Source organism: Vipera ursinii (assembly GCF_947247035.1).
Source record: "Vipera ursinii genome assembly, chromosome: 2".
Classification (NCBI taxonomy): domain Eukaryota; kingdom Metazoa; phylum Chordata; class Lepidosauria; order Squamata; family Viperidae; genus Vipera; species Vipera ursinii.
The window spans coordinates 201,268,725-201,281,215 of record NC_139513.1 but is presented as its reverse complement, the minus strand read 5'-3'; the positions used below and the strand labels follow the sequence as shown (position 1 = coordinate 201,281,215).

The following is a 12,491-nucleotide window of genomic DNA, read 5'->3' as shown; positions in this document are numbered from 1 at the left end:
AATTTTCTACCCCCAATCTGTATTATGAAATGTTGAACTGAGACCTGAATGATATAATTTTTGTAATATGTAAGGAAGAAAACTGCCCGCTTCCCACTGATTCTTCACTTAACATATTTGTCTGTGTTGCAGATTGTAGTTAATATATGTAGCAATAAATAATAGGCATTTATTTATTTATGTATATCAGGATATATAGAAAACGCATCTGACAGTGTTCCAAGAAATATTTCAAGAAAATTTATAAACATTACCAACTCTAGAGCTGTTAAAGTACTTTAAAAGAAGAAATAATAAATCATAATTTAAAATATTTAACTGCACTTAAAAAACAGGTTAGTTAAGGCTTGGAGGCTCATACAGAACAATTTCATTTACTCATGAGAAGGTTCATATCCCCTCCCCATTAATTAAGAAATTATTAGAAAGAGTAATAATGTTGCCCTCCACATATGCATAAACATTAATTTCTACAGAGAGATAAATTATAGCAGAAATGTGGCAGTATACTTGCTAGCTATGCTTCCCTTTAGATTTTATGAAATCCTCAATGGTTACAACCAGACCACAGGGAACTCTGGTTAATTGTACCATGGAAGATTAAAGAGCATTCATGCACAATCAACAGAAGCAACTTGAAGTAAGCACAAAACTCTTGTTTTCCCAAAATCAGCAAATAAGTGGGCTTTCACCTCGTGCTTTCTTGCCAAGCAACTGCTGTATGTCAGAAGCCAAGAACAAAACAAAAAGCCAAATAACAAAAAAAAAAAAGAGATAACTGATTTGCTGTGTGTGGATGCCTATGTTACAATAATAGCTGACTGCTGGGAATAAAACCAGGAAAGCAACCAAACCAAGCAAGGGAATTTTGATGGGATGTTGCAAAAGGAGGAAAATGAGAAAGGAAGGAAAAAATAGCATGAGTGCTATACTCAGCCCCTTGAGGTAGTCATTGTCAGTCTGAGATGGTAAAATTCACTTTACTGTCCTAAATGCAAAAAGGAAAGCTATCAACCTTGTTGCATGTTGATTAACAGCTATGTGGCAAACACTGTGATTTTACGGCAGGTTCTATACTACCCATTCTGCAGACTGAACATACTATTCCTTGAAGTGATTTAGTTAGGTATTAAATAGCTTTTAATACCCTAACTAAGGAGCCCTGGTGGCTAGAATGCAGTATTGCAGGCTAACTCTGGCCACAGTCTGGCGTTCAATCCTAACAAGGAACAAGATTGACTCAGCCTTCCATCCTTCTGAGGTTGATAAAAAGAGGACTCAGATTGTTGGGGGGCAATAGGGTGACGTTGTAGACCACTCCGACAATGCTGCAAAAGCAATATGGAGCAGTGTATTAAGTCTAAGTGTTACTGCTATTGCTTTTCCTCCTTTCTTTATTTCCTCCTTGCCTCCTTTCTGTATTTTCCTTTGTTTGGCTGGTTTCTTATTAAGCCCAGAAAAAATGGCATTTGTCTACATTTGGAATCCTAAATAAAACGTTTGCCCTGCCTTTTGACAATGATTACTCCTATTTCATTTTTCTTTCATTAACCCTACTAACTTAGATAGTCAAATTGTTTTGTTTGCAGGGCCAGGATGGCTTTCCATAAGAATAAACCTGAAGTCAACAATCACCTTTATCTTTATATTGCTGAGTTGTGTACATCATTCAAAACAGATTTCAAAAGCCATACGGGATTTGTCTAGAGTAGAGAAGCAAACTCCCCCGCCCACCCAAAAATCTACAGTATCTTAAGACTTAGCTGATTACTATACTTCTTTGACATCCTTGTACAATCCTCAGTGGCCCCTAACATTTAGGAGTTAGAGTTCTGCTAATTTAATTTTCATGTAGAAATGTTCCCTTTATGTCCTTGTATAAAACATATATTTTCTAGAAAGCTATTAGCAGATGAAAATGATGGAGAAAAGTTAATGTTTTGGTAATTTCCAGACTACCCTTCATGGATTCCAGTAAGATTTGGAATGTATCAGGAGCGATCAGTATGTTGGAAACCTTGTAAAAGGTTGTGTGAAGCTAGGACCTCACCAAAGATATTAGATATTCCATAAAACCTACCATGATGTTCTATTGTACTAGATCTATTGAAAGAAAAAGGAACTGCATAGAATCCTGAGATAATACTTTCTTTTTAATGTTGAAGATTTTTTTTCACATTTTATAGCATTAATCAACTGTTACCCTTTAAAGAAATATATTTATAGCTCCTTAACTGCATCCAGAATGTGCCTTGGTAACAGTTTGCTATGCCAGGTCCATGTGATATTCCCTTTGCCTCGGGTGCAATCTGTTCTGTACCAGCCTGCTACCGGCCCTGCAGATAAGGCAGGGACAACCCCTTTTACAAGAAGGCAAGAGGCTGGAACTAAGCCTGCCAAATTTATTAACATAAAAACATAAACAGAGCAAAGAGAGCAAAGAGAGCAAACACGAACCATGAAACAGGACCTATTCAAATGGTTGCTTTCAGCAAACCAGCCCTCCCACGCATTCCCCTTTTATAAAGTTCAGGGCGTGGCTTCTCTCTGCCTCCTTCCGAGGTGCCCCATTGCCTTCCTCTGTTTACTCCTGATTGACTGCCTCCTGCGTCGGGTGTCCTTGAACAGGGCCAGCTGTGGGTCATCTTCATCCACGCTGTCAGGCTCACACAGCTGGGTCTGTGTCGTGACCAGGTGGGAGGGGCCTGGCTGAGGGCTCTCATCAGCAAGCTCTCCAACCCCCTCAGCAACCTCTCTAACACCCCCCTCCTCCTCCTCTTCTGAATCATCCGACCCAACTGCCGAACCCACAGGCTGACCCTGAATCACAACACAATCTACCACTCAGTAGTCTTGAAGTCACCCTTAGCTGTTCCAGTTTTAAAGTACTATTTTCCCCCTTCTTCCAATCCAATGGTTTGCTATGAATCTAGAAAATTCCAGTAATGGTTAAGGCTTCTAACTGCTCTACCCAGTTTCTTTTGGTCTTTTAGGTACAGGAACAGTTGCAGGTACAACCCTCCCCTTCAGCCACTGGAGAGACCTGACACTTGATCTCTGGAAGAGACATTTGTTCTCATAATGCCTGCCTGGTGCTTTGTTTGAGGATTATATGGGTATTTCAGTTAACCCGCACATTAGGAAAGTGCAAAGTAAAAAAGTTTGGCTTAAAACGTGAAAGGAACATTTTACAGGTAGTCCTCGACTTACGACCACAATTAAGCCCCAAATTTCTGTTGCTAAGCAAGATAGTTTTTAAGTGAGTTTTGCCCATTTTACAACCTTTCTTGTCACCGTTGCTAAGTGAATCACTGCAGTTGTTAAGGGAATCTGGCTTCTGCATTGACTTTGCTTGTCAGAAGGTCACAAAAGGTGATCACATGACCCTGGGACACTGCAGCCGTCATAAATATGAGCCAATTGCCAAGAATCCAAATTCCAATTATGTGGCTATGGCTGTAATGGTTGTAAGTGTGAAAAACAGTCACATTTTTCAGTGCGGTTGTAACTTGAACAGTCATTAAATGAACTGCTGTAAGTCAAGGACTACCTGTATTTATTTTTAGGTCAGGCGTTACAAAAGACAAAATTACAAGCTATATTCATTTATTACAGAAGGCTATGGACAACAGGGAATAGGAATGTAAAGGAAGTAGTTTAAGGAAAACCTTAGACCTGCCTCTTCAGCCATTTGAACTGATGATATAAAATAGAACAGTATTTTATTATTTTCCTTTCCAGCCAAATCAAGTTGGTCTGAAAAGATACAGAGAATGTGAAAGGCTGGTATTATGCATGTGTTCAAAGATGCCTGGAATGGATATGTTAAGACTCTTTTTGAGAATAAGATTGTCATTGATTACATGATTCTATATGTTACCTTCTAAAGCAGAGGTATTATTCCTGTAGGAATGTATTAGGGATAAAGATGGGAGTGTGCCATCACCTTCCTGAATTTTTAATGAGGTGTTTTTTTTTCTATTGGACTGGATCTTTGGCTAGAAATGCATTTTTTAGTTGTAAAAATGGCTGAATAGGATAAACAAACAACAGACTCAGCAGATCTAGTAAAAGCCTTCACTGAAAGTTTTATGAAAAGGTATTCAGACTTACAGAATAATGCAGAACACCTTTCCACCCAACATCTGAATCAGTGTTTTTCAAACTTGGCAACTTTAAGATGGGTAGACTACAACTACAGAATTCCCAGCCAGTATGCTAAATTTGCATATAGTGTATATTCCCATCATTGCCTCAAATATTTGAGTTGGAAGACGTAAGCTTGTGAAAGGTCCTCCTCCAAGCTACCATTATCTGGGATGCAAGAATCCTGATAATCACTAGAGGGCAGCAAAAAGAAACAGACAATCCTAATTGAGCCTTGGTGGCGCAGTGGGCTAATGCCTCATTAAGTAACACCAGCTGCCTGCAATTAGTGCAGGTTCGCATCCCACCAGGCTCCAGGTTGACTCAGCCTTCCATCCTTCCGAGGTAGGTAAAATGAGGACCCAGATTGTTGGGGGCAATAAGCTGACTTTGTAATAATGCTGCTTGGGGTGTGTGTGAAAGCCCTAATAAGCAGGCATGTACATAGAATGAAGGCTACTGCTAAGCTTGTAAGCCGCCCTGAGTCTTCAGTGAAGGGCTGGATATAAATGGAATTAAAAATAATAATAATTAGGGATTGCTGATTTTTTTTTGTTCCAGATATAGTAATCCCTTTTGAGTCAAACACAAGTTCCAGTAGCATTACACCCACGTGATTTTCATGGCAAGCAGTACAGGAGCAGTTTGTCTGCTACCTTTGATGATACTTTTCAACTTGATAGATTGATATAGGCAGAGAGGTAGTAGATAGATAGATAGATAGATAGATAGATAGATAGATAGATAGATAGATAGATAGATAGATAGATAGATAGAAACTGGTATTTGTAGAAGGAATGTTGAAGCTGTGAGAGAAGTAGTTGTTATAACAGCAGACAATATGAATCTATTGTATTTTTTTAAAGCTGTAAGGAATGTGAAATCTTTGGATAATTAGTAGAAACCATTGAACTTGGTCTATCAATAGATCTGGATACTTTGCTGCTGCTTTAGCTTGATCAATTCCATTTTGATGTGTTTGCTCCTACAAAGAATTCTACACTCATCTTAACGTTTACATATTTGAAAATCTCCTCTTTTTTTACCGTTATTGGTTAGTTTTTCTTAGTTTGAACAGACGGTATTTTATTCCATAGTTGTGAACAATTAAGACTGGATCAGTGATGAAAATTAACTGGATTATTCCGTAGTATCTTGAGGTCAGAGAAACTGATACAGTGCTTAATCTTGAAAAAATGCTGATTAAGGGTTCAGAGTATGTTCCATCACTGTATATTGACGCTTTGGACTGCAAAACCTCCAAAGGAAGTTATACAGTGATATTCAGACTCTTCTATTTTGCATAGTAATATTAAAAGTAATTGAGTTGTATTTTAATTTTCTGTTGAAATAGTTAAATTAAGGGATACAATTACAGGTTTTGGTAAATAATAAATTCTCAAACTTGAATCCTGGTGATTTACACAGTCCATATAATTTTCTTATATACAATACAAAACTGGTTTGTCATTGCAAATTATCACTTGACTATTTTTCAACGTGAAGTCAAATATTTATATAATTTGTGCATTTGCCCCCAGTAGAGTTTTGTTTTGATGCATCTTTAAGTTCCTTTGATAATTATTTTTATATATCTTTCATTTATGGTATCAGTGTTCTTGAAAGTATTTATTCTGGAATTGGTGGCAGTTCATCAAACAGTTAACAAAAAAATATGCAGATTAAAGAAAGAAAATGGAGAAATGCTTTAATTTTGGTTTCCCTCAAAACACTTTCAGAATGGCAAATTATTGTCACACATAACAAGACTTCCATGTAAATCTCATTCAATACTAATAAAGCAGGAGACAGAGTAATCACCATTGCAATATATATATATGTGTTCCCACCTTAAAATGAGTCCATTACGACTCTAACTTGCTGGATTGATAGGGAAAGCAAACTTTACATCTAGGTAGAAGCAGAAAGCAATTGGAGCTGAGAGGCCTGTCATCCCCTGGGAAGGATCGGATATCCGACAGCCTCAGCCTGAGGTCCAGCCCATAAGGCTGTCACCTACAACCTTCCCCGCCCCATCCTCACTGCAGCTTTGTTAGGTTTCTCTAATGGATGGGAATCCTTTCGTGATCATACACTGGGAGGGGGAAAAAGAAAAAAAGAAAGATCGCTCAGCCGGCTCCTGCACGCCTCTTTTTTGATTGTACGTCTCTATTCCGTCTCATTGGATGAAATAGGAAGTCCCTGGCAGCCCCTGTGTTGCTGGGTGTGCAGATTTAACTCAGGCCAGCCCTGCAGAGGGGTGGGGAAAGAGGAAAGAGAGCAGAAGGAAGGAAGGCATGGGAAGGAAAGAGTACTGTGGAGGGACGAAGAAGAGGAGAAGGTGGTAAGGACGCAGAACAGAGAGTCCCCATCCTTTTATTCCTTCCTTTCTATAATGATGCTGCTGGGAGTGATGGTCAGGAAGCAGGCACCTGCTGCTCTGTAATGATTCAGCCTCTTTCTGCCAGCTCCTTTGCACAACAGGATGCTGTTGTTACTGTCTCTGCTGCTGCCGTTGCCGGTGCTGCTACGATCCTTACTTATTTTCCTTTGGCTTCTACTGCATGACGGCTGTGTTTTCCTCCTCCTGAGCAGCCCCCAGTCTCAGATGCTGAAGGTGAGAAGCCAGCTGTTCACTTTGGGCTGTTGTTGGTTCAGTTAACCCAATTTGGTTGAGGAATTCATCCTCTGCTTCTCCTTGCCTTGTTTTGGTTCCTTGAAGAGCTGAGATGGCTTGAGAGGAAATTAGGAATTTAAAACAAGAACCTTTTTTAAAAAAAAAAGTGAGGAAGGAAAAGGAGCTGATTCATTCACTATGAGAAGCTTCTTTTCTGAGAATTCGGGAGGTTTTGATTCTTTGGTGGCCTCTTTCTATTGGATCGTTTTTCTGATGCTTGGACTCTGTTTTAATGCCTGTGCCGTGATGCTGTAAGATTTCTGGAGCTGGCTTTCCTGTGAAAGGGGATGGACCAGAATCAAGCTTATAATTAAGCCTTCTTGTGGAGAGCTCCCTGGAAAAATACAGGCTGAAAAATGTCGGAAGCCAGTTTGGAGAAAGCTCCCCATCCCTCAACCCAGCTGAGTCCCACTGCATCACTTGAGGGGATTCCTGGTGAGGAAGAGATGCCAGAGACTCAAAGGGAGGAAACCAGGATGAAGGGAATAGCAGGCCTTGCAGCTACTTGTTGTGTGTGTCTGGAGGCAGAGCGACTGACAGGTTGCCTTAATTCCGAAAAGATCTGCATTGTCCCAATCTTGGCTTGCCTGATCAGCCTCTGCCTCTGCATTGCTGGCCTTAAGTGGGTGTTTGTGGACAAGATTTTTGAATACGATTCCCCTACCCACCTTGATCCTGGTAGGGCTCGACAAGATCCAATTACCTCTGTGGACCCTACTGCACTGTCTGCTTGGTTGCCATCTGCAGCACAAACCTCCTACTTCTCCCTTCCCATTAATGAAGCTACACAGGACATCATGGAGCAATCCAGAGCCACCCTGGTAGTTACCTCTGAGGTTGACTCTAAGCCATCTCCATACAACACTGTCCCAAACGACTCTTTCTTGCCATCTTTGGTACCCTCGCTACCTCTGCCTAGCCTAAAACCTGAAGTGAAAAGGCCCACCACGGCATCCCTGGTACAAGAAATTGAAAACAATATCCAAACAGCTCCACCAAAATTTGGTAAGTTCATATTTTATCCCCCACTTCCTCTGCCAGTTTGATCATAACACTTTGTGGTAAAGTATTCATGTTGAGGGAACATGTTTTGCTGATCATTAAACTGATAAGGGTTAGGGCAAATTATAGCCTAGTCCTTTACTAAGCTTCACAAAAAGAATATGAGGGAAGTGAAGTTTACTGTACCATTTGCCAAGTCACTTGACTAAATGAACTTTATGAGACCATTACAGTGATTTTATTTTATCTGAGTTCTTTATAACTGTCAAGTCTCTTTGTTATTAAACTTCTGTGTATTTTGCATTTCTGAAAAATTACAACAGCATATACATTTCTCCAATAATAATAATAATAATAATAATAATAATAATAATAATAATAATAATAATAATAATAATACATTATGGAAGAATTGCTCAGAATTTTAGCAATAATTGTAGATTCTGGTATCACAGCTTGTACAACCTTTATCAAGGATGGCTTCATTGCTATACGCAGTAAAACATCATTGCTATATGCAGTTCTACTGATGCCTTTTTGACTGTGGAATTTATGACTATTGTTCATAGTTCTTCAGTCCGAGGTATCAAATAAATAATAACTTGCTAAATTCCCACCTGGAATCTTTTTGTGGCAAGAGCTGAGCCTTGGAATGTGTGGTATAGTGATGAAAACAAAGGAGTCTCTAAGCATGTACAGACTGTATTTCCCTTGACCTTGGCTAATCAGTTTGGAATCAAAACGCAATGCATCTGACTTGCAGCATTTCCTTTTCAGGCTGTACCTGAGAAATGTAGGTCAGGATGGCATTGGAGGGAGAAGGGGAGTGTATTTCTGTGTATATAATCATGCTTTTTACAGGTTTGGGAATATATAAATATTCCCTCTTTGCTGATTGGCCAAATTTAATTTAAACCCATCAGTTCAAAATAACAACTTTATCTCCATTCCTCTTATTGTTCAAATCAGAAAACAGGAAACGTTAATTTTCTCACTGACATACCAAACCTCTAAGTAATGAAAACGTAATGGGATAATTTGGTGTGCAGTAGGTTAGCATTTATTTTTATCACAATAATTTCTTACCTTTTGTATCTCAGATGCTTAATAGAACATTGTTCTCCAATATTGGAGAACAAAAGTGCTGAGGTTTATTAAAAATGCAACGGTTGTGACAATGCAGTTCGTGGGTTGTGTGTCTTGAATCAGAAAGCTGCTTTGAAGTGATTCATAATGTTTAAGAGGAACATGCGGTGAAGAACGCTTGGCTGTTCCTTTGATGTATGTTCACTTTTGAAGCACTTTTGATGTATGTTCACCCTCTTTTTCCCTTGACCAAACTGCTTTGTAGGTGTTCCTTCTGAGAGCATCATGTATCAGAGATGCACCTTCTCTTTTGTCCAGATACATGTGTCATAAATTCTGTCATTGAAACAGTTTTGCCATTTAAAATATATAGTCTACACAAGTTCTTTCACTGGAATTTTTCTGCTAGATTAATTCCTTTAAGCTTACAGCTGTCATGTATGAATGACTTGAGTTGTACAATTCAAAAATTCTATCATTTCAGGAATGCTGTCCCCATTTTCAGCAACTTCAGTATGGTTCTTGCCTAGTTATTATATTTTAGATGACAGAATCTCACTGAGGGTTGTAACAATGCAGCTTCTTCGTGTGCTTTTCGCTTTGAGATTCATTACAGAAGTATTGGCTGGAGCTCTACCTATCTTGAACTGATGACCTGTCAAATAAGGGATGGATTACTAGATAGTAAAGACCAGTTAAGTAACTGTCATGTATCAAGATTGCTTTAGACCATTTTTGTACATGACAGTGTCATCTTTTCTTCTTTCCAAATAACACTGCTGACAAATGGTTTATCATTAGCAAAAAAAAAAGTTCCCAGAGGAGCATAAAATACCAAAGAAACTTAAATACAAATTTTATAATGCCTAGCCCACAACATTCTTTGTATAAGGAAGGAATTTAGTTCATTGAATACTATAAAATTAGGCCAAAAATATGGCATCTGCTTATACCCTAGTCTCTGAATAAGTGTTCTACAAAGGAAAAAAAGACAGAACAGCTTTATCCATAATGCAACTAGCTCATGCATTTGCAGGATAAAGGGAGGAGTTGACTCCACTTTAATTCCATACAAAAACCTTTGGTTTTGTTGCCATTTGCATTTAAAATCCGTCTATCTTAAGTTTTGCAGCAACGAAAATCTTTATATAATCAAGAGAAGGGAACAAGGTTACAAGTTTAAAAACAAAAGGTTTACCATAAAATGTAAAGAGGTAAAAAAGGTGACTCAAAGGCTAGTCCTGTCATAAATTAGGGGTTATTGAAGCAGATTGTAGAAGAAATTCATTAAGTGGATTTTTGGAAGAGAGTGAAACATATACCTGTAAAGGAAGCATTGAGCTTTGTTGCAATGTTCAAACTAAGTATATAGCCTGACAGGTCAATTTTGAAGCTGGATTTTTTGTGTAGGGCAGACTCTCATTTCTTTTCTCTCCAACTCAGCATATTCTGTTTGGGATTGCATCTTTCAAGGTCATAGCCTGATAAGGGCTAATTGATTCTTCTTTGAGCTGGAGTCTGAAAGAGAACATTCCTAGCAATTGTCTCTGTTAACATTAGTTTTGAGCAATTGTCTACCTTTTAGTACCTAACATTTTGTAAATTTATCAGTAGGAACATAAATTCTCTTTATCTTTCTGATTTTCAAATAAATCTCATATTTCTTCTCCTGAAGTTGGAATTTAAAAAAAAAAAATTACACATTCGTAGGCATGGCATGTCCATCGGATCCGTCATACTTTGCTATAATTATTTCAGTAATCGTATGTTAGTGTCATGAATACTAATCATACAGAGGTAGAAGCTGTACAAAAAGCAGCACAATTACTGTAATAACTATGTTTGGGTTATAGCAAATGTTTCTGTAATATTGTATATACATTATATTGTATCTTATAAATATTTTTGATGCTACTGTGCTAAAGAAGTAAAGCCATTTTATCTTTTGTTTGAACATACAATTAATTGTTAGGAGAAGATTCTGTGCTGCATTTTTCAGCAGAGATCATTCTTATTGTCTTCTAGTGGCCAAAAAATAAGGTGACCATTCCTGACTTGGTTCCATCGTACAGTTTTATTACCCATGTTTTTTTCTATTTATTGTTAATTCCTTGTATGTGGATAATAGATAAGGCAAAAATATTTAGAAACATAAAGTAAAAGAGCCTACATTCCTGAAAGCCACCAGGAACAGCTCAGAGCATCTTTAGTGCCTAATTGACAAAAGGACATTATGAGACTTTTTTAAAACAGTGGATTTAGACCTATTTAAAGAAAATCCTAGCTGAATCTAAGCTTGCATACTTTTGAGAATAGTAACTGCATCTCAAACAGCTCCTGCTTGTTTTCTGGACAACAACAGCAATATGACATCCTAAATAAAAAGCACGATTTACACAATTTAGATTAGATTCTTGAATATATAACTAATTTTTGGAGACACTACTTGCCTTGCAAAAAAAATTTCATTCGCATGCAAACATAAAAGACATTCTTAATAAATATGATGGCTCTTATAATTTTTAATTAAAATGGATCTCCCTAAAAGGTATATTGCATTGCAAACAATTTTTGTTGTTTTTAAGATAAAGAATATTTTTCAGTGAATTCTGGATGAAAAAAAGGATGAGTGAAATGAAGATTATTATTGTTGCTTTTCCTGTTTGATCATGAAATGATACTTTTGCAGGTGATTCCAAAATTACTCAGTCAGACAGATTTGTTAGAGCCTAAGTAGAATATGATTGCATTAATTATTCAAAAAATGTTGAATAATTAAAAAACACAAATCAAATTAAAAAATGATATACCAAGACAATTGTGCATGATTCCATAGGCAGATTTCTATTCTTTCTTATTCTTTTTTTAAACTCCAATGATTTCAGAAGTTATGACTGAATTTTGAGAGAAACTCACTTGTATTGTACAAAAGTAGTTTACTTAGGCTACCTGTTGCTACCATCCTAAAGAGAAAAGAATTGAGACATTTGGTTTTGATTGCCTGAGTTATGAAATTTACTTTGCCATTTGAATGTAAAATTACTACATAATTAGTTCTAATTCTTAACCAGGATTACTTTTTCATGTAATATTCATCTATTTATGCCAATACCTACATCAGCATCTTATTTTTTCAGAGGAAATTACTTGATCGTTACATGAATTGCAAGTCATGTAGGCGAAGCAAGTTCCTAAATGCAAACTCACTTTTCACTTTCTCTTAGTTTTTAGCAAAACAAGAATTAATAATTTCCTTCTTTGGAGGGCTGCCACAAAGAAGAGGGGATCACTTTATTCTCCAAGGCACTAGAGGGCAGGACAAGAAATAGTGGTTGGAAACTAATCAAAGAGAGAAGCAACCTGGAATTAAGGAGAAACTTCTTAACAGTGAGGACAATTAACCAGTGGAACATCTTGTCTTCAGAAATCATGGATGTTCCATCACTGGAGGTTTTTAAGAAGAGACACTAGACAGTCACTTGTCTGAAATGGTATAGGTTCTCCTGCTTGAGCGGGGGGCTGGACTAGAAGACCTCCAAAGTTTCTTCCACCTATTCTATTCTATTCTATTCTATTCTAT

The 12,491-nt window shown here is 37.6% G+C and overlaps 1 protein-coding gene across 5 annotated transcripts in view; it reads left to right on the top strand.

The window, feature by feature from the left end:
- Positions 1-12,491, top strand: part of NRG1 (neuregulin 1) — a gene marked incomplete at its 5' end in the record, with an annotated part of 171,406 nt that overhangs the window by 74,610 nt on the left and 84,305 nt on the right. The window contains one exon of one of the 5 annotated variants that reach the window (XM_083353731.1): positions 7,180-7,828. The exons of the other annotated variants lie outside the window; for them this stretch is intronic. Coding sequence (XP_083209857.1) covers positions 7,180-7,828 — 649 coding nt within the window. Of the gene's footprint in view, positions 1-7,179; positions 7,829-12,491 lie in introns of those variants that run through there. 5 annotated transcript variants of the gene reach the window in all.